The sequence below is a fragment of the Marmota marmota genome, unplaced genomic scaffold (genome assembly GCF_001458135.2).
Source record: "Marmota marmota marmota unplaced genomic scaffold, marMar, whole genome shotgun sequence".
NCBI classification, from domain to species: domain Eukaryota; kingdom Metazoa; phylum Chordata; class Mammalia; order Rodentia; family Sciuridae; genus Marmota; species Marmota marmota.
Window position 1 is genome coordinate 53,099,941 of NW_026000037.1, and position 23,547 is coordinate 53,123,487.

General features: G+C 34.0%; 1 protein-coding gene across 9 annotated transcripts in view; it reads right to left on the reverse strand.

Annotated features, from left to right (window-relative positions):
* The window catches only part of LOC107136895 (sodium channel protein type 1 subunit alpha), a 939,664-nt gene that overhangs the window by 829,204 nt on the left and 86,913 nt on the right, over positions 1–23,547 (reverse strand). For 2 of the 9 annotated variants that reach the window (XM_048812404.1, XM_015479265.2), the window contains exons 7-17: positions 23,185–23,454; positions 20,161–20,224; positions 19,084–19,225; positions 18,239–18,445; positions 16,527–16,811; positions 15,144–15,524; positions 13,766–13,898; positions 12,738–12,976; positions 10,894–11,067; positions 9,451–9,807; positions 7,252–7,734 (exon numbers count right to left, since the gene is read on the reverse strand). The exons of 5 other annotated variants lie outside the window; for them this stretch is intronic. In XM_048812404.1, coding sequence (XP_048668361.1) covers positions 7,252–7,734; positions 9,451–9,807; positions 10,894–11,067; positions 12,738–12,976; positions 13,766–13,898; positions 15,144–15,524; positions 16,527–16,811; positions 18,239–18,445; positions 19,084–19,225; positions 20,161–20,224; positions 23,185–23,454 — 2,735 coding nt within the window. The remainder of the gene's footprint in view (positions 1–7,251; positions 7,735–9,450; positions 9,808–10,893; positions 11,068–12,737; positions 12,977–13,765; positions 13,899–15,143; positions 15,525–16,526; positions 16,812–18,238; positions 18,446–19,083; positions 19,226–20,160; positions 20,225–23,184; positions 23,455–23,547) is intronic. 2 more of the 9 variants (XM_015479267.2, XM_015479266.2) reach the window with 2 other exon arrangements.

Genomic DNA, 23,547 nt, shown 5'->3' on the forward strand with positions numbered 1-23,547 from the left:
AAAGGAAGGACAGCAGAATAAAATAGACATTATTATTGTTGTGTGTATATACGTGACTGCATGACCGATGTGATTCTGCAACCTGTACACTCAGAAAAATGAGAAATTATATCCCATCTGATTTAAATGTATGATATGTCAAGATCATTGTATTGTCATGTGTAACTAATTAAAAAAAAAGAGAGAAGAAGACAGTAATGTGTGAGTGCACTCCTCTCAGAGGAGGCAACACAAACGTGAGCTTTCATCTTGCTTGTCTCTTGTCGTTAGTCTGTTCTTGGTTTTCTGGGAGCTGAGATCATCTGCTCCTTAGTTCCATCTCTAGCCTCACTCATCTCCTAGACTTCATACCTTAGCAATTCCACTACTAATTGTGTCCATATTATGTGCTGTTTCTTCATGTCTCTAAGTTCTTGCATATATATTCCTTCTAATTGTGCTTCAGGAAAGTAATTTTCTTAAATATCTAAGTCATTTACCATATCAAGAGTAATGAAAACAGCTCAAAATTTAACAACAACAAACACACACACACACAAAAAAAACAAAACAAAACTTATCACTGTCTCCAGATAAACCTGTAAACCATTTATTACAGAAGGAAAAAGGCAAACAACAAGAAAAGGATAAATAGTCAAATATGTTACTAATAATTCTTATAAGAAAACTTACTCCAACAGTGTTGGGAATGCTACTAGTAAAAATACTAATGGTAGCTGGCATGGTGGTACACACCTGTAATCCCAGCAACTTGGGAGGCTGAGGCAGGTGATAGCAAGTTCAAAGCTACCCTCAGCAAATGTGAGGCACTAAGCAACTGATGAGACCTGTCTTTAAATAAAATACAAAATAGGGCTAGGGATGTGACTCAGTGGTCAAGTACCCCTAAATGTAATCCCTCATACCAAAATAATAGTAATAGTAATAATAATAATAACTTAGTGAATACTTATATGTCAGGCACTGTTCTAAGCACATCATATTTATTACCACATTTGATAATCCAAAGAGACATAATATATATTACACACATATATATATAAGAATATATATATATTGAATATATATGATGAATACATATATATATATATGAAAATTGCAAATTAGATAGCCAGCAGGGTTATATGGTAGGAGGCTAATGGAATTACATTTCCTGGTATCTGGCTCAAGTATAATTTTTTTTTACCAAAAACATTATAATAATGGCCTCACATGCATAAAGTATGTGCAAACTTATGATAATAAATAATTATCACTTCTAAATTTAATCCAAGGAATGAATATAATTTCAGAGCTTCATAGAGATTCATAGTAGATAAGAGTCATTACTGAATTCAACAATTACAATGTTAACATATTCAGATGGAAGAGGTCTAATAGAGGTGACAAAGGAGTAACATTTTAGTCAACATTGTTCCAACATGGAAATTCACATTAATGATCGAGTCACCATTTTATGAAAAAGTATGTATATTATATGTATCATACCTGTACACTATATATATAATTATATGTATTTTATGTTCACATATAAAATTCAGAATTGTGGCTTACTAGCATCCCCTATTATTTAGTATATTCTTTAAATTGCTGAATAATGAAGATAGGCAAAAAGAACAGAAAGTAAAATAGAAAGATCCAAAATAATATGATTTCTTTAGTATGCTATAGACTGCATTCTTAGTATGAAATAAAGTATACATACACAATGGAGTATTACTCAGACGTAAGGAGGAATGACTTTATGGCATTTGCCAGTAAATGGATGGAACGAGAGACTATTATGCTAAGTAAAATAACTGAGTTTCCAAAAGTCAAAGGTAGAATGTTTTCTCTGATATGCAGAAGCTAATTAGAAATAAGGGTGGGGGGATAAAAAAATAATAGAAGAAAGATCAGTGGAGGAGACAAAGGGGAATGGAGGGAAGGTAGGAGGGATGAGATAAGGACAGGCAGGGGGATGAATCTGACCTAATATTCCTATGTACATATATGAATACACCCCAGTGAATCTCACCATTATGGACATCCACAGACACTAATTAAAAAAAAAAAAAAACTTTAAGTAAACATCAGAAATCAGTATAGTAGGGGAACAGAAGAGGGGAGGGAAAGCGGAAGTCATGGGGCTGAATTAGAACAAATTATATCCCATGCTTTTATGATTATGTCAGAATGAATCCTATTGTCATGCATAAGTAAAAAGAACCAATAAAAAAAAGAAAATGTGAAAAAAAGGATCCTTATTTGGTGGAGGCATCTTCCATCAGTTTAATTCATCTAAAAGTAGAACATCTTACAAATGTGTCTTGCTTTGATGAACAGAGTACAATATAAAACTGAAGAATCAATGAGGAAAAATAATTTTGTGTTTATTTTAAAAAAATTTGTGTTTATTTAAAAATAATTTTGGGTTTATTTCTGATCAAGAAAGTAGAAATGTTGAAGTTAGAGTCAGGAAATTTGAATCATTATGGTAATCTCCAGAAGAATATTTGCAGAAAACTAGATATAAGAATGATATAATGAAAAAAAAGAATGATATAATGAAATTGAAATTTAGTAGGGGTCAATAAATATTTCTAAAAATTTCTAAAATTTTCAGTTGAATCAGATACAACTGCCTTTCAACTGGAATTCAGGTAAAAATGATGAGAGGGATTATTACTTTCTTAGAAGTCAAAGATAAAGTCACTAACATGGCTAACAAAAGTGAAAACAACAAAATCTAATTCAATATTAGAGCGAGTCAAGAGAAATATGGGATCCAGAATCATGGGAAATAAAAACATAATTTTAAGTATGTTCCCATCAGAGTAAGTATGATGAAGCGAATCCTTCAACATGGTTCTATGCAGAGGTGACTACAGCCATTCTCCTGGGGAAGAGGTGGTCTCTCATTGTGATTTTGACTTGCATTTCCCTGATGGCTAGTAATAATTTATGTTTTTTTTTACACATATGTCTGATTTCTGTCATTTGTATATCTTTTGGGAAATGTCTATTTCATCTTTTTCCCATTTTTAATTGGATTATTATTATTGGCTGTTGAGGTTTTTTTTTTTTTTTTTTTCAATTCCTTATAGAACCTGGATATCAGTTCCTTGCCAAACATATAATTTACAAATATTTTCTCCCATTCCATGGATTATCTCTTTACTCTGTTTATTTCTTTTGTGAAACAGAAGATCTTTAGTTTGATGCAATTATCTTTATTTTTGCTTTTGTTGCTTATGGTCTGTCAAAAAATACTAGTAAAAAACAATAATGTCATGTAGCATTTTCTCTATGTTTTCTTCAAGAAGTTTCATGCTTTGGATCATAAATATAAGTCTTTAATCCATTTTGAGTTGAGTTTTGTATATGGCAAGACGTAAATGTCAAATTTTATTCTTTTGCATGTGGATATCCATTTATTCTAGCACCATTTGTCAAAGAGGAAGACTATTTTCTTTGTGCACTCTTAGCAGTTTTGTAGAAAATCAGTTAGCTGTAAATACATGGATTTATTTCTGGCATTCTATTGTGTTCCATTGGTCTACGTTTTTATGTGAATGCCATGGTGCTTGAGTTACTATAGCTTTGTAGTATATTTTGAAGTCAAGGTTGTGTTATGTACACCTTAGGTACAATGGCTATTATAAAAAAAGATTGAAAGTAACAATGCTGCCCAGGATTTGATGAAAGAGAAACTTTTATATATTGTTGGTGGGAATTTGAACTAGTACAGTCATTATGAAAAACAGTATAGAGATTCTTCACAAAATTAAAAATAGAATTATCATGTGATTCAGCAATACTATCCTAAGGTATATATCCAAAGGAAATGAAATCAGTTCGTTGATGAAATGTCTTTACTCCTGTTTATGACATCACTATTCGAAGTAGCCAAGATATGAAATCAACCTTGGTGTCCATCAACAGATGAATGGATAAAGAAAACATGGTATGTACACAGTGAAATCCTTTTCAGTCAGTAGATAGGAGGAAATCCTGTTATTTTTGACAATATGGATGAGCCTGGAGGATATTATGTTAAGAGAAATAAACCAGATACAGACAGACAAATACTGCATGATCTCATTCATATGTGGAATATAAAAAAAAAGAATATTATAGATATTAAAAGCGAAGTAGTGGTAGCCAGAGGTTAGGAGAGAAGAGAGGAGAAATCTTGGAAACACTGGTCAAGGAGTATGATGTTAGTCAGGAAAAATAAATTCTGATATTCCTTCTGATCCAGAGAAACTATAGCTAATGATTATGCATTGTGTGTTCCAAATAGAGGATTTTTGAATGTTCTCAACAACAAAGCAACAATAAAAATTTGTGATGGATATGCTAATTTCCCTGATTTGATCACTGTATACTGTATGCATGTATTAAAACACCACACTGTACTTCATTAGTATGTACAATTGTTACATGTCAATAAATCTTTTTAGAAGAGTTGGAAGCTGAAAAATTTGATCTTAATGCCTATTTTATACTAAACATGTACAAACAGATCATGACATAAAACAAGAGATGTGCATGCTTATAGGTATTATGGTACTTTGTAAAATTTATGAGCCTGGATATATATTATTTGTTACCCATACTCAGTGCCTTATTTGTTGGTACCATAAACGGAAGTGACCCTTCTTGTTGTGATCAGAAAAGTTTTATGATCAATACCCTTATAGAACTGAAATGGTGTTTCTCTAAATTAAAAATTGAACTTCAGGCTCTACACGCATGGACCAAGTGATTCATTAAACAATGCATTCAAGTGAAACAAAATATTCATTTTTTTAATACTCCTGCCTTCAACATGTAAGGTCCATTGAAATACTCCATTTTATTTCATTAAAATTTTTAAAATTGCTGGTTAATAAAATTGAGTTTTCAATTTCAACTAAGTGATGATTCATAATTTAAGACACATTGCATCTCTAAAATTTCTACTACCATAACATTAAAAATTGCAGTTTATGCAGTACTCTAAGCTATGAAATGTCACCAAGTATAAAGAAATAGAATTTCCTAGAGTGGTTCAGTGGATGGTCACTTTATAAAGAGGTCAGTATTCCTTTCAACCCTGATCAGTACAAACAAAAACAGATAAACTGTGTAATCATGTTAAATTTTTGCAGGAAGAATATTTGCTATGGATGGTTTTTGCAATGAAATGGTTTATTTTTTAACTCAGCAGATAACGTATAATAACTATTAGTTTAATCACACACTGAATTTAGATCTAAGGGTTGAATATAAAAAAGTCTATATTAGAAAAAAATATTTCCAAATTTATTTTGTCATTAGTTCAGAACTTGGAGCTCAGAAGCATAATCAGCACACCATACCTACAAGAAAAGGGTTTGGAACCAACTTTTTAAATATGAAGATAACTATTTTTTCAAAAATCAGCCTCCATCTGGTTCCTTAGCAAAACTCATGTCCTTCAATGAACAAAGTTTGAACTAAGATAATGTTCAAATTAAAAATCTTGAATAACCCCACAGTGTTTTACAAAAATAATCTATCATTTTCTCCCCTGAATCCATGTCCATGGATGTGAGAAATATGACATATCTCTTGATATGTCCCTGAGCTCTTTTCTTTCCCCTGTTTCATTGCACAAAACTGAAATACTAAGAAGCCTAAGGCTGGAGTTCCAGAAGCAGCTTCTAGTTCTAATATTATCCCCCAACTCCTAAAAGTAGAAAATGAGACCTAGATTGTTCAGAGACTCAGTATAAAAGCTAGGATCATCTTTAAAGGGACATGCTTAATAAATCAAAAGTAAGTCATATGCTTGGACAACTATTAAAATGAAATGTAGTTTCCCTTGGACAGAGTGATATTCCAGTGAAACTACGCTCCTAGTAAAATGTATCAGATCCTTTAAAATATTTAGACATGTAGATTCAAAGGTGGGAACTTTACTGTCTTTTAGATTTCCAAATATTAACTGAAGTAAAGGCACTTTATTTTAGACATCTTTTGAATGATCTCATACAGACGCTACTCAATTTTCAGTGGAATTGAATCCCAATAAGCCCATAATTAAGTTGAAACTATTATAAATTGAAAATTAATTTAGTACATCTGACCTACTGAATGTGATAGCTATACAGCACACTGCCACGCATCAGTTGTTTAATCTTTTGAGAGGGTTGCCAGAGGCCCAGCTTCTGCCCAGCATCATCAGATGCTCCGTATTGCTAACTCAGTGGGACATCAACATTCAAACTTACAAGTATGGTTTCTACTGAATGCATACCAGTTTCACACCAATGGAAAGTTGGAAAACAGTCAAACCTCTGGACACCAGGGACAGTCTATGTACATTAGAGTTTTAGCTTAGTACTTTTAAGAAGGTTTTCAAGCACTGAACTGTGTCTCCCCAAATTCAAATGTTCAAGCTCAACCCCTACATTTGTGACCATATTTGAAGACAGGGCCTGTGAGAGGGTGATAAAGGCTAAAAGAGGCTATGAGGTTCAGGCTCTAATTCAATAGGGCTGGTGTTCTATAAGCAGAAGAAAAACACCAGAAGCGTTTCTCATACTCATGCACTGAGGACAGGCTATGTGAAGACAGAGGGAAGGTGGCATCTACAACCTCAGAAGAGAGACCTCACCAGACACTGGCTGTACTGGTATTTTGATTTTGGATTTTCCTGTTCCCAGAACTGTGAGAAAATAAATTTCAGTTGTTTAAACCACTCAGTGTATGGCATAGTACTATGGTAGACAACATAGACTAAAACATAGGACAATGCAGTTTTAGTGAGAGGAGCTGTAAAGACTATTTCTTGTTGCTATAGGTCTCTTTCATGTATGTGAGCTAATGTGATGCAATAGAAGACATAGAAAACTTACAAAGTCTCTTAAGTCCAAGTCTCAGCTCCATCCCTTACCAGTTATGCATCTTTTAAACCTCCTACACTAGCTTTATTATTTAAAAAGTTATAATAACATATCCCCTTCTAGATTATTGTAAGGATTAAATAGTCCTATGATGATTCTATTTTTTCATTCATTGTATCATCCACTAGTCCATCTGACAAATAACATAAAGATGGGAAAACTCACACCTTAGTATGCTATTCTTCAATTTATCTTTGGTTCCTCAATGAAATAAAAATTTAAGTCATGGCTAAGAATTCTAGATGGAAAATATATAATCATAAACATAGGCAACATAATACATACACACACATACACATATATAAATTTATACCTACCCATGTCCATAGCATCTTACCTCTTTGCTTTCTTCCAGATCTGATTCACTACTAAAGTCTTCTGTGTTTAAATTTTCAAAGTCGGACTCTCCTACAGCAATTGGTACAGTCACAGTAAGACTGGGATTATTTATGAAGGACATGTAGTCACTTTCATCAATGATGTACTTTTCAACACTGCTCCCAGTTCCTATGCCACTTGTGGTTCCGTTAACATCTTTAAGATAATCAAGATCTTTCCCAATCTCTGTTGTGTGGTTGGACATACAACTGTCTTTTTTGTTGTTTAGATCATCAAGTGGTTTAATTTCATCTAAAATCTTTTGCTTCCTAACAAAGGACTGCTGAATAAATTCATATATTTTTCTTTTTACGTATGCTATTCCCTTGTGCATCCTATCCACAGCAATTTGAAGATTGTTCATTTCATTGTCATCATCAGTGGCTGCAAGGTTGTCTGCACTGAAGGAGCTCAGAAGTAAGGCCAGAAAAAGGTTCAGGACCTTAAAAAAAATAGACATGATTATATTTTCACCTTAATATAAAGAAGAACATATTTTGACAACTTATAATTGTAGGAATCTCCATGTTCTAAAATTAGATGAGATAGAAACATGACAGCATATTTGTTTGGAGTTGGGTGGGCTGAGAGTGTAGCTCAGGGTAGAGTGTGTGCTTTCAAGGCATAAAGCCCCGGGTTCAATCCCAATGTGGGTGCTCTGAATTTGTGATTTAGCTTCATAAGTATTTAATTATGCATCCTTAAGCAAAGACATGTTTTCTATAGCTTTCAAGTTTTCCCACTTGTAAATGAAGTTGAATGAGCTAACCTAAGGTATGATTAATTTAAAACTGTATGAGAAAAACAAATTTATGTGTGCATTATATAATTCTAAATATAAAATCATTAATGTTTGTAGTTATGCATTTAAACATTTATTTTGTAGTTTCTTTTTTGATAGAGATATTGAATTGGATGTTAAAGGCAAAATCACCACTCAAATGGCTCAAATTTAGGATTAAGGGCTTATGGGCTTAAAAAGGTATCTTAATCATACTGCATTTCTTATATATAACTCCTTATCAACTAATTAGTAGAACTGTTTATAAATAATTTATATTATTTTGGTGGGACTGGCACATTAATGTGTGTACCCCTTGGAATATATATATATAAATTTTATTCATTCATTATAATTATAATAGTGGGATTCATGGTGACATATTCATACATGCACATAACATAATTTGGTCAATTAATTCCCTGGTACTTCCCCTTTCCATCTCCTTCTCTCTTCCCCTGGTTCCTTTCCTCTACCCTATTGGTCTCCTTCTATATTAATTAGAATATATTTATATTTTTCCATACTATAAATAGGTATATTCCAATTTTAAGAGAGAATTACTCCATTAGAACAATCTCAAAATAAAGAATGGTATCACTATCCATCCTTTATTTTGACTTAGAGCCTCTAGACAATTTGTTGGCTAATGCAGTTACCATATGATATTGGGTGACTGAGTGTTATGTGTTGCAGTGAGCAAGAAAATGAATGGCATAGTCAGTAGGAACACTGAAAGGCACCACTTGTTAGTCCAATACTGGAAGGTAGTGCTGAACTAACTAACTTACTTACTTACCTTCTTTTTTTTTTTCTATACATGATTTGAAGTAAAGGATAACCTTTTCTATGACTATAGTTCTTTCCTTGATTTGCAAGAGCATATATGTGAATTAGTGGAAATATTTAATAACCCTATGAACTTACTCTTTTTTGATTTGGATCTATATATTTTCCAGAGGTAACATTAAGAAAAGTGTTTGCATGCACATCTCATAAGTGGTTGTCATCCACTGCCATATGTATGTATAATATATGTATAACATATTGTAGATTTCTCTCTAGATATATTTTAGACTTCTTCCTCCCTTGGTCCTGAATTTGTAAAATGTTTCCAGAATAGTCTTTTATACTTGTCTTCAATGTGACCCTCTACTGCAATTCATATAATGAATGTGATGAAATGATTGACATAATGGAGTTGAGTATAAATTTGTAGATTACTTCTATATTGTGATACTTTCAAAGTGAAGGTATAAATATTTCTGAGATAAGATATATTTAGAACTAATAATCATTAGAATTTTGGGGACAAAATGATCATTCTGTTATATTGTTAATATATTTCTGAAATGTGTATCTTAAGTGGATACATACCACTAGATTTCCAATCACCATGACCATCATGAAGACAGTAAGGCACATGGCTTGACCAGCGACCTCCATACAGTCCCACATGGTCTCTATCCACTCTCCACACAGCACACGGAACACAATCAGGAAGGAGTGGAAGAAATCATTCATGTGCCAGCGTGGGAGCTTACAGTCACTGGCGATTTTGCAGACACAATCTTTGTAGCTTTTGCCAAAGAGCTGCATGCCGACCACAGCAAAAATGAAGACTATGATGGCCAACACCAGGGTGAGATTTCCCAGAGCCCCCACTGAATTGCCGATGATCTTTATTAGCATGTTTAATGTTGGCCAAGATTTTGCCAACTTGAAAACTCGGAGCTAGAAAAATGAAAAAATTGATACATATTATTATGCTCTTTACAAGCATTTAATAATGTGAGGTTTACCAAGAAATGATGATTGAAGTTGAGTCTCTTAGGGTTGAGGTCTAGCTTAGTGGGAGACCACTTACCAAGTATGTGTGAGGCTCTGGGTTCAATCCCCAGCATCCCCCAGCCCCATAAAAGTTTGAATCGCTTAAAACACTGGTACTGCCCTATCCTCGAGGGCTCATGACTAATTTTTGGATCCTCTAGGAAGACTCTATTTATCCCATATTTTAACCAGTTACATCATTTTCTCTGAGAGTGAATTTTTAATGATTACTTAGAAATAACTTTTCTTAGTTTGTTTTACAAATAAGGCTCTGAGATACCTCATGCCTTAAACTGTAATATTAACAACTGAATCTGAATGATCTCTACTGAAAGATACTCATTTGTCAATAGTATGCTAAGTAAAATCATATTGAGCCCTGATGTACATAGAGGAAAAAACATTTATTATTCATTAATGCCACTTCAGGTCATTGATATAGCTGAATACACCTGCACTGAGAAACTGGAATATTTTTATGACTCTATTATTCCCTTAATTTGCAAGGACATATATATTAATTAACAGACATGTTTTTTGGTCCTACAAATTTTCTCTTTTTTGATGGGTATATATTTTCCAGGGGTAGAGCTGGTAAAACGTTTGGCATGTACATCATGTCACTGATTGTCATCCACTGCTACATAGGGCTATTTGTATTTTCAGCCTATTATTAAAAGGTGGAGCATTTTCATTAAAAATGTTTCCAACAAATGAAAATATTACCTGTAGTAGTCATTAGAAACAATAATTAGTCAGAATGGCAACTGGGTAGCATATTCAATTTTACCTGATTATACTTTTTAGAATAAAGGTTTTTAATAATAAGTGGGACTATATATATATATTTTCACTTAAGAACAGTTTTGACAATACAAAGATGTGAACTTGAAAGGCTAATGGTTGTATGGTAAAGTCCATGACAGAACTATTCTAGAACACTGTTTTTAGAAAAGTTTTTGCTATTGTTACTCTTTTGTTTTGCTTTACCAATCGGAATGAACGGAGAACTGATAATCCTTCCACGTTGGCGAGCCCAAGTTCTACCAGGCTAAGTGTCACAATGAAACCATCAAAGATATTCCAGCCTTCTTGGAAATAATAGTAAGGATCCATGGCAATAATTTTCAGAAACATTTCTGCTGTAAAGATCCCAGTGAAAACCTAAGATCAAAACAAAATTATTCTAGTTCCATCAGATAATGAGAGAATGTAACATAAATCTGCTCTTAGAACAAAAGGTTTATGCTATTTTTCCAAAGATTCCATTACTAACTTAAATGCATATAGTAGTTTATAGTTTATTAAAGACTTTCATATACATTTTTTTTTTACTTTTTATCCTTACAGAACCCCCAATAACTGGATGCCATATAATTATTTCTTTATACAGAGGAAACTAAGATCACAAGATGGTTGAAATGACTTTCTGAATAGCTTAAACTCTAAGATGACAAAACTAAGATATGAGTGCAAATATTCTAATTTTGGCAGTGTTCTTGTCATTAAATCAAACTGCATTTTCTCCAGGTTTTGTACAACACAGTTACTGATGAGACTTTGCTCACACACAGTTTCATTTTATCTATAAGCTTATACACATTTTCCTTATGTCAGACAGTTGTCATACATGTTCATACATGTCACAGTGTGTGCAATATACTATCATTATTATTTTGTTACACATGAAAAAAATAACTTTACTTCCATAGTATAAAAAGTAGATTTTTATAAATATAAATAATACATTGAAGGATGTTACTTTTTTTTTTTTAACCATCAAATATCCTAAACCGGAGCTGGGGCTATAGCTCAGCAGTAGAGCGCTTGTCTCACACATGCGAGGCACTGGGTTCAATCCTCAGCACCACATAAAAATAAATATATTGTGTCCAACTACAACTAAAAAATAAATTTAAAAAAATCCTAAACCTTGAGCCAGGCATGGTAGTACATGCTTATAATCCCAGTGGCTTGGGAGGCTGAGATAACTCAGAGGTCCTAAGCAACTTAGTGCGACCCTGTCTCAGAATGAATACTAAAAAGGGTTGAGGATGTGGCTCAGTGGTTAAACACTAAGTGGGTTCAATCCCTGGTACTAAACAAACAAACAAACAAATCCTCAACCTCAAAGCAAATATTATGGAAAATGCATGCATCACATTTCCATGCTCTTCCTTTCAGTAAATAAAACCTAATATTTCTAATATTCTTGAGTTGACTGGAGTCAGCTGGCAAATGTGATTATTTACATTTTGAAGTACACAAACAAAAGAATGAAGTGGTAACCTTCACCCAAATCAGTCTTGTTAATCATACAATATATAAAATTTCCTGGGATTTGCAATATTTTATGGTATAATATAGAATAAATAAATGAAATATTACATAGACTACGTAGATCCTGGAAGCAGTCAAGCTGGAGACATTTTATAGTTGTTATATTTATTCTCGCAACGATAATGATTAAGAAGAAGAAAAAGATCCACAATTTTATTTTGGACTTCTATACCTAGGGAAAATCAAATACTATCATTTTTTTAAAAAAGAGTGTTCTTAAGCAATGAACGATTTCTGCATCATTAAAATTTGTAAATATCACTATCGATTTTTAAAAGTAGTATCTTGGATCTATACCTACTGTTCTCTTTCTCACCTCTTGCATGGACCATTGCTTTTGGTAAAAGTAGAAATTCAGCTAGATATAATGTCCCTGAGGGTGGAGTAGGAGGCAGGAAGTGTGGTTGAAGAAGTGCTATAAATTATTAAATAGAACAGTTTCTTAAACAGAAAATCTAAAAAGACTGAACACAATTACCTTCCAATATGCTTACCAAGTTTCCCACTGTAAGCACATTATTGAAATGTTCTGTCATTGGATAGTGCTCCATGGCCATGAAAAGAGTATTTAAGACAATACAGATGGTGATGGCCAGGTCAACAAATGGGTCCATCACAACCAGGTTGACAATATGCTTCACCTTTAACCAATATGGAGAGCAGTCCCAGATTAAGAATATGTTGGAAAATTTATACCAACAAGGTGGGCATTTCTGCCTGGATTCTTCAAGTTCTGGATTTAAAAGAGTAAGAACAGCAACTGAAAGATTTATTCTATAACCACAAATATTTATTTAGATCCACTAGATTTATTTTCAGTAATTGGTACACTTCCATTTGCTACAAAGTCAAACTCATTTGTTCTTGGTAAAATAATTTTTTTAAAAATTATAGGATTTACTCTAGCCACCTAGAGACACCAGACATATACACAGAGAAGAGGTAACGAAGAAAGAGTTTTTTTTCCACTTATGCATTGACACTGTGGCTCAGCACCTGGCCTCAAGTTAAGTGATTGATCTTTTAAATGAAATCAGTCAGGAACATGCTTAGGGAAACATATTGTGTGAAATCTGATGTTAATGACTGGTTATGTTGTCAATGTCAAGTAGTCAGAGTTAGCGCTGTGGTCCAAGAATCATCCTTTGATTTGTTTTTATTTTGTGAAAATGATCTTCTTCTCCTGGCCAATTTTGGGAGTATTTAGGATGAGGCTAAAAGGGACAGTGCTGCTGGCACACTTAGAATCTCAGTCGCTATGTATAATTGGATTAAAAATCCCCAGCAGAAGTTGTACTGTGTATTTTCAGAGTTACCACATACAGTTCAGAAAATAGTCTCTAGGGTTCAATATTATTCAGTATAGATAAACTTTTAAAGCTCCCAGAATATAGGAGCACATATAATAAATAATCACTCTTGCTTTCTCTTTAGAATGAGGATTCCAATACACAAATAGAAAGATTTGTTTCCAATGGCACAATATAAGTTGATTGAAATGGAAATGGAATTTGTTACAAACCTTCTACTGTATTGGTTAAGATGCTGGCTATGCTCATTGCCCTTTGCCTTTGGGAAGGATCTTCTAGAAAGTCCATGGAAACATGGAAAGAACTTGATCTTCTCTTTCTCATTTCAGTTTCAGTAGTTGTTCCCTATAAAGAAAGTGCTAATGCATTAAGCGATTAACTTGAACAACATGATAAGCAAACAATCAAAGGGTGATTTGGTGAATTTTATGAAACATGCATCATGCACTTTCCTATTTAATTGGTGATGGCAGATATTGCTGACTTATTGTATCATTAACCTGGAATGTCAAAACTGTTAACCATTCAGTCATATAGCAAAAATTAATTTTTAGTCTGCTGATTTCATAATTATATGAAATATGACATACTTATGTTATAGTTGATAAATATTTAGATAGTTAGATTTAAGAGTTATCCTTATTTCTGAACTAACGTAAGAACTTAATAATTTAAAAAAACCATATAAGTGATCCAGGCATTTGATTTTTGAGAAGGTAGCCATTTAATTTTAAGAAAATACCAACCATTACAACAAATTTAGCTGCCATCTCTTTCTCTAGAAATAAGACATGGGTAGTCATTGACAACACAAACTATATTAAAAACACACACACATGCTGCATGGACAACAGTTTCATCCAGGGTATCAGAGCAATAAGTCATCTAATTCTGACTTAGTCATGCCTCATCATGCTGATATATTTCCAAGTGAGTGGACAGTTTAAAATGAGGCAGCATCTGTTTGGAAATTCCTCATCTGGTTCTACATTCACAAACATGTAACACAACTTGGTTCACAGGCAACTCTTTCATTTGTTTGTATCAACAATTTATTGTGTCTCTTCATTTTTATTAGTTTTGAAAAGACCTATATCAGCATTTTTTTTTGTAAGACAAATATGAGTACTAGAAATTTTAAGGTAAGAGTGAAGCTGTCTGTTTAAGCCCAGTGTTTTTGAAAATCTAAACTAAAGCATAGCTATGTTGAAGAATCAGTTGGAAAGATTTATTATACACCCTTTACACTTAAAGAGAAGACTCATTTATTTCCTTTTATACCAGGGCCTTAGAGGATGCCCTGATATATAAATTCAGTGTGGGCATATAGCAAATCCTCCAATTGGAGGCAGTAATTATTGTGTCTAATTAATCCTTAGCATGTTGAATAAGTAAATGCATTCAGGTTTGTGCAGGAGAGAGTCAGGTTTTAAGGTTAAGTTGGTTAGTCCATTAAAGGTATTATAAGATGCAGGTGCATTCACAGCTTGACCAACCAGGAATCATTCTCAAGAGATCCATTCTGTAGAAACACTGGCTGGTGCAGCAATAACGGGCCAGCCATGCCTGAACTATTTAAAACTTCCTTACATTGTCATCAGTAGCTGGCTTATCTATTATCACCTCTGGCAGAAGCTGTCCAACAGGCGATGTAGGAACTGAAGGTCCACCAACCAAGGAAACCACACCATTGCAATCCACAGTGCTGTGCATCTTCCCATTTGCTGGAAACACTGCCAGCATCCGGGACGACCTACTGGTCTGACTTAGGTTACTGTTGCGTCGCTCTCCATGTCGTCGGGGCACAAACAAGGAATCTCTCCGGCTCTCATTATCCTCAAAGGTGCTGTGCTCATCATCAGCAAAGTCATTCTCAGACCCCACATCCTTTGCTCGCCCTCTAAAACTGAAAAGGCTTGTCCTGCTATTTCTCCTTGGAGAAAATAGGGAGCCACGGATGCTCAACAAAGACTAAAAGTTTGAAACAAACAAACAAAAAGTAAAATCATGTTAATATCACCTTTGTCACATGCAATCATTTTGAAAGATTAAGTTGAAGGAAATCTCAGCATTCCTGACAGAAGGATCTTCTAGAAAGTCCATGGAAACATGGAAAGAACTTGATCTTCTCTTTCTCATTTCAGTTTCAGTAGTTGTTCACATCTTAAATTTATAGGCATTCAGATTAAATTCAATCAGTGGTTTCTAACCACTGGTATTAGAGAATGGGGAGCTAGAGTGCAACCTAAAAGTTAATGAAAAAAATCCCTGAACCATCATTTCTCAATTTCGAATGGCAACAACATAAAGTCTATTGCTGGGGATATTGTGAACCTTGGCACTAGCCGCAAGACCTCAGCAAGGCCACTATTGTTTCCGTTGCTCTTTCCTTTTAAGGAATTCCACCATTTTCAGAGATCATTAATCCACTTTTCTAAAATTACTTTAACTGTTATTCCTGTTCTACCTAAAAGGCATAGCATTTTCGATACTTGACTTCTGAAGTTCAGAGTGATGTGCTTTTCAATAAAGTGTATCATGACTGATATTTTCAGAAACATGCACGAAGGCTTATAAAGATGTTACAGGGAAAAACAACATAAAATCATAAAACAACCAAAAGGACATTACTGATCAGCCAGTCCCAGATCCACATTTTTTGTTGTAGTTAAAAGAGCTGAGGGCCAGAAAGATTAAATGTCATTAGACACAGACAAATACCAGCAGTCAGTCTAATGAAAATTTAGGTCTCATGGCTTTCAACCCAACATTACTTCAACCACACCAAGATGTAGACTCAAATACACCTAGAGTAAACTTTTCACTTAACTATGTGAAGAAAGGATAGATTTAGATATAATAAAACTAATAGTTGATTCAATTGATTAAAATTCCTAGGTCCATTTTAATTCTTTCCCTCTCTTAGGTATTCTACTTTTCATCCATGCATCAGCAAACTCAGCAGTGACATACCTGGTGTGGAGAAGAGTACCTCTTTTCATATGTCAATCGGTTCCCTTCAATGGAGAAACGAAACCCCTTCCTCCTGATACTGTCTTCAGATTCAGATTTATGGAACTCGTCCTCATCTTTCTCTTCCCCACCAGACTGCTCTTTCTGTTTTCTTTTCTTTCTTCGATTCCTCCTTTCCTTGGCACTCTTGGAACTCAATTTAGAGGCTTCAGATGAACTGTCTGAAAGCCTGCCTGCTGCACTGGGCTCTCTGGAATGTTCTGAGGTGGTTGCAGCTGCTGCTTGCTATGTAGAGGAAAAATAGATTTAGCATGGCACTAGAAAACTCCTTAATCTTTCTTTAATTGTCTTAAGAATTTTCATGGCATTTACAAAATACATTTAGCTGACTGAGCTATTCTCACATTGATGCTCTGCAAGTGGAAGGGGCAATTTTTTTTTCTTTCTACCTAATGAGGACTTTCAGAGATAATCTGGTTTTCTCCATCATACCATTTATTAGGTTTCTGTTATGCTTCACAGACTACATATTCAAAAGGATCCATTGTGCATCAATAATAACGTAAATTCATACTACTTTGGGGGATTTGATTTGCCCTAATAAATTAGATTTAATTAGCATTGTCTTCTTTCCTCTGAAAAATAGATTGGAGTATAGAAGGAAAGTTACATGAGGTCAAAACCAAAAATGAGAATGAGATAATTCCCATTGAAACTGTGTTATTCAATGCCCTCAAAATATTATCAATCAAATTGATGGATGGTTATAAAATCCATTCTTCACACCTCTGATATTCTATTTTGAAGAGTGGAGGAGGGAGGGTCAGCAGTTTTCTACCAAGCAACACAAGATATTCAGTTTTCCAAAATCTGTGCCCAACATCTTCAACTCTGCTCTGGTTGAACAATGCTTTTTGATCACAAATTGTATTGGTACTAAGATGGCACTTTTTGATTATTATCGTTGTTCCCAGAATACTCTCAATACAGGCCTCTGGTGTATAAATTAATATAGCTGAATGAATTTTCTTCTTTAGTAAAGACCATGAGTTTGTATGTGACACAGATGGGATGACAGGACAGGCACTTTCTGAACTATGAGCACTGAAATCACAGTATAAAACAAGTATCCCTCTAACATCCCCTGGTCTCTGTGAGGTTGGTGACATTTAGATGCCATTGGATACCACTGAATCAGAGAATATTGTATTTTTAACCTCTTCCTTATAAAGGCAATTAAGCCACCACTTTAAAAGGTGATATGTTTGGTTAAAGAAAGATAAAGGCTACTTTTATGAAATAGATGAACATCTTTTTTGATAATAACCAATATTTTTTTCTAAGAAAAGATTATTTCCTTAGAATTTTCTCCTAATGCCAGTATATTCACTTAGTGAAAATGTCTTGCCCAAGAATACTCTCCAAAATTACATTTTCCTCTTTATTATGAGCATCTCAGAACAACTAAAATAACATGGGAAAGTTCCATTGTGGTTGATATTACAAGCATCTTAAAATAATTAAGTGAATAATTAAAATAAATGAAACTGAGTAGATGTTCAGAAACCTTTACTAATTCCCCATTCTACCAGTTTCCTCAGGTACCATCTTTTACTTTCTCTCCAGTAATTTTTAACAATAAAAAAGTTGGTACCAAAAGAAAGAAAGAGTTTGGTACTGTGGGACAAGGCATATTTGACTTGATAATTTACTTGAGCTGCCTCTTGCTGCTTTTTAAGCTGTTCGAGCATCTGCTGAAATTCCGCCTCCTTCTGTTCTGCTTCTTCCATTGTGGCCTGATTCTGTTCCTCGTAGGCCATGGCCACCACAGCCAGGATCAAATTTATTAGGTAGAATGAGCCCAGGAAAATGACCAGCACAAAAAATATCATGTATGTTTTCCCAGCAGCACGCAGTGTCTGCAAACAAGAAAAGAATTGTTTCTCAAAACTACTTCATTAAGGGGGTGGCTTCACCTTTCAACTTGTGTGTCTTGCAGAACTCTGATACAAATTACACAGGTCACAGGCTCTCCCTCTTCTCTGACAGTCTATTTCATTCACCTCTGCCTCTTCATTCTTTAACTTAAGTATCCATACTTTAATTTCTAGGAGGAAATTCTTGGATTCACCCAATATGAAACAGAACTAATAAAATAAGATGGAGACTTCCATCAAAAAGCTGAGACTTTGATGAAAGTCAAAGAAGAAATCAGAAGTATTTGTACATTGACCTCCTTTTCATTTCCTCCCACCTGTGGGATAATAATCGAGGGGGGATACAGGGCTGAGGGGAGCTTGTACCTTCTGGTTAAAGAGAACCTGTCTCAATAAGGATAAGAAATAGGATTTGAGCCAGGGAGAATGGGAGAGAATTACTATCCTTGGCATTATTCTGCTCAATATGTATTATAATCTATAAAATAGGGGAGCTCAAATCTCTGGCTTTCAAGTTCTGCTCTCCCTACCGTATTATGCTGTGGTGTGATTTTCGTGACTTAGTCTATGTTCCTGAAATCTTCAACTTAAATGCAGTGAATATTGCTTCAGATTCTCACCAGTTGATAAAGATTTTCCCAGAAGTCCTGAGTCATCAGCCGAAACAGAGACAAAAATGCCCAACTGAAGGTATCAAAGCTTGTGTAACCATAGTTAGGGTTTCTACCAGCTTTTACACACATGTATCCTTCTGGACATTGGCTGTAAGGAGGAAAGAAAGTATTATAAGACATTCTACTGCCTTTTAATTCTGGTAGAGTTTTACACTTAGAACATTATCTGGCCAGGAAGACTTGCTATCTCCAAGAATAACAGTACAATTGATAACTAATTAATATAATTCTCAATTCTTTACAATGTAACTTTATTAGTCACTTGTTGTTACCATTATGAAGTAGGACGGAAGAGGCTGGACACTTGAGGAATTTTCAGGAAGCAGGTTTATTGACTGCAGGGTTCAGAGAGGGCTTTTGCTTAAAATTCTCTGAACAAAGATTTTGGAAATTTTTGAACTTTACACCCTGTGTGTGGGGTGTGGGGTGGGGGGGAGGTTCATATACAAGTGCTTTCTGTTCCATCCTCTAGACCATACACAGGTTTCACAAGTTTTTACCAAGAAAACAGAGATAATATCTTTTTGTACAACAGGCTTGCAGACTAACTCTATCATATCTTTTGTGTGCAAACCTGCTTCAAACCACAAGACATCCTGCTCATCTGACAAAAAGAGAAGCTTAATTATGGCAAGAGTATTTTGAGAGGGGATCTCTAGCCTACCTCAATTAAATTATATAGTATGGCATCTCTAACAACATTAACAAAATTATTTTCTCTTAAGGATTAGCATTTTCACATGTCTATTTCCTTTTCCCTACCTCTGGTGCCTCCAGAGTCTATTCCTAGCAAGATATACTTACCTAAGTGAAACAATGTTATGGCTTAAAGTATTCTTACTTTACAAGAAAAGCTTAACTAGTAATTTAAATAACCTCATGCTTTATAAATAACCTGAACTGCAGCAAATCAGTAGTAATAAATTAGTTGGCTTTTATTAGCTAGTTTCTACAGAAAGAGAAGAGGTACACATATGTGTGTGTATACACAACATACACAAATACACAAGATTAATGGCTTACCCTGCATCGGAGCTATTTCCACATAGTAGTGCATCTAAAAAACCCTCCAAGAAATAATGATATCCTGTTTGAAAAAAAAAGAAAGTCAGTTATGAACACTTTTTTGGTTAAAAATACTAAAATGAGACAGGAAATCAGGTTCTAATTTTAGGTTCATTTAAGTACAACATATAATTCATTTGAAGACATAGTATTGGCCCCTTCTCCCTCCAACTACTAGATGTTGTAAAAGGGCATTAGATACTTGATGGTGCAAATTTTATTTATTATTAATATAAAATTAGTGGTAGCCTCAGGTACTAACATAACATTAAGAAAGAAATCGGTATTTTTTAACCACTGACTTTTGGTTTGTTTGTTTTTTGTTTCCCAATACTGGTAATAGAACCCAGGGCCTCACACACACAAGGCAAATGCTTCTTTTCTGAGCTATACACCCACCACTTTTTATTTTATATTTTGAGACAGGGTCTTGATATGTTGCTCAGGCTGACCTTGAACTTACTGTGCTCCTGCCCGCTTTCTCAAGTAACTGGGATTTTAGGTATGTTCCACTGTGCCTGACTCTTGACTTCTTTAAATATAGAAAAATATATTTCTAAGTTTTCAATTAAAATCAAATACCATGAAAGGGCTGTATAACTTCAGGATACATTTTTTATATCTTGTGCTTATGAATAAAGTCCTTTAAATTCAATGACCTAAAAACCTTACCTTGAAAAAAACAACTTTTCAATCATGATGCTTATTTTTAATTTCATTGAATTTAATTGTCTATCACTTTTAAAGATGAATCATCTTATTTATATTTGCATTTGGTTTGAAATAACTTGTCACAACAAGTGAAGCATCATCAGAGCAAATAAAAATCCTAGATTTTTAGAGTTAAAAATAGCTTCAGATATTCTTGATTTTATTTAAGTGTAAGAAAAATAGTTCAATAAATTTTCACTATGAGCAATAAATCCTGGGTGACATCTTCAGACAGAAACTTCAACTTAGATAAGAAGCAAACAACAGACGTCAGGGTGTTGGAGACAGCAGTGGACTTACTGACATCACATGAATTGAATAGGACACATTTGAGCATCTCTGACACTGCTCCTAATGCATTTTTCTTAACCTGAAGATTTCCAACTATTTGCAAATTATTTGTCAACATATCATTGAATGTCATGAAAGAGTTAATTTGTAACAAACCAAGGTATTTCCAAAATTTATAAGGAGATATTCAGTATGTGTCTTCATTCTTTTATTATGCTATCACTACTTTAAGAATTATCAAACCACCAGTAACGGTTCGTTTGTTTGTTTTTTGTTTCCCAATACTGGTAATGAAACCCAGGGCCTCACACACACAAGGCAAATGCTCCTTTTCTGAGCTATGTCCCCACCATTTTTTATTTTATATTTTGAGACAGGGTCTTGATATGTTCTATGACTAATCCAACATGTTCTACACAGTCATTCACTAAAGGTCTTTCTTCCTTTCATTTTTTCCCAAAGTATTACTCACCATCTTAAAGAAATAAAGATATAGCTATATGTAAGCATATCCACAGTCTAAGTTTATATATTTAATATTTTTCGTTAAAAGGACATATCCTTTTTCAATGAATCATTTTTCTTATTCCCTGCTTTTGAAATACTGCTCCTGGCACATACTAAAATTAAAGAAAAGAAAGAGAAATGTTTTTTCTACTTTTATTGTCAATTTTAAAGAGAAAGTGTGTTAGGCCAATTATTTTTCCATCCTTCTAGAATAGACTATTTCAGTGTTTGACTATTTTGTCTAAGTGCTTGAAATAAAGATAAAGCAATTTCCATAACCTCACTGATTTATCTGAAACTTTCTATTTTACTCTCTCCTGAAGCTTAATTGATAATAATTTTCTTCTTTTTGATGTAATACTTTTTCAAATAGAAGAGTGCTTATCTTTAGGTCTTGCTTGATTTCCGTAAAAGAATAAAGTCTGTTGTGTTCTGCTTTTGTATAACCCTGAGGGTCTCCTTCCATTTCCATGCAATTTCCCCTTCTCTCTCCCTTTCCCTCCCACCTCTCATCCCTGTTTAATGTTAATCTTCTTCTCCTGCTCTTCGTCCCTACTCTGTTCTTAGTTACTCTCCTTATATCAAAGAAGACATTTGGCATTTGTTTTTTAGGGATTGGCTAGCTTCACTTAGCATAATCTGCTCTAATGCCATCCATTTCCCTACAAATTCTATGATTTTGTCATTTTTTAATGCAGAGTAATACTCCATTGTGTATCAAAGTGTGAAATATGATATATCAAGAAATTTGTAATGTTTTGAACAACCAACAATAAAAATTAAAAAAAAAAAGAATAAAGTCAACTGCAAGCACTATGAAGCCATATATTATCACCACTATTTTCCCCACTATTCTGGCAAAGTTCCTGGCAATCTGTAGTAAATGTTTAATATGTTATACTACATAGTACTTTAGAATTTAAAAAGTGTTTTCACACATTTATTTTCTTCAATTGTCTCAACTACCACAGGAAGCATGTACAGTTAAAAGAAGATCCTGATAAAATTCTTTTTAGCCTCCCAAATGACAACACAATAGAAGGTGGCATTTGGGAGTCAAAATTAGAATAGTTATCAATTAAAAATTGATGTATGAGCAAACCACTGGTAAGACAATGAGAAAAAAATCTTCTTTAAAACTCATTCCAGAAATTATTTAAAACTCAGGGAAAAGATTAGGGATGTCATTTTGTGGTATAGTGCTTGCCTTACATGAAGAAGGGTATGGATTTAACACCCAGTGACAAAAATGAAAAAAGAAAAAAAAAAAAAGAATGAATGAATGAAAGAAAACAAAATCCAGAGGAAAAGAATGTCAAATAAAAATGTAATTTTATATATTTTTAAGTAATTTTATTAAGTAATTTCCAAAGAGTTTTCTACCACTTACATGATCCTTTTTAATTACCCATGACTAGATAAAAGGCAGGTCAAACAATGAAAAGAATAAATATACATATCAGCAACTCTTACTTTCATCTTGAATGTATGATTTCCAGTCAAACTCAAATAAAGTCTCATTTACAAGTGTGCCATTGTTATTCACAGTTACGTTCCTCTCTATAGTATGCTCCTCCAGAGAAGCATTCGTGGGAGGCCACTGTACACATTTATTCCTCAGGTTGCCCATGAAGAGCTGCAGGCCTATCAGTGCAAACACGCTGAGGCAGAACACAGTCAGGATCATGACATCTGAGAGCTTCTTCACCGACTGGATCAGGGCCCCCACGATGGTCTTCAGGCCTGAAAGAAGGAAGCCCATTACCATGAAGACTTAACATATCTCGAATAACAAAAGCTTCACACAACAATACTCTTGAAAATGTAGAGTGTGTA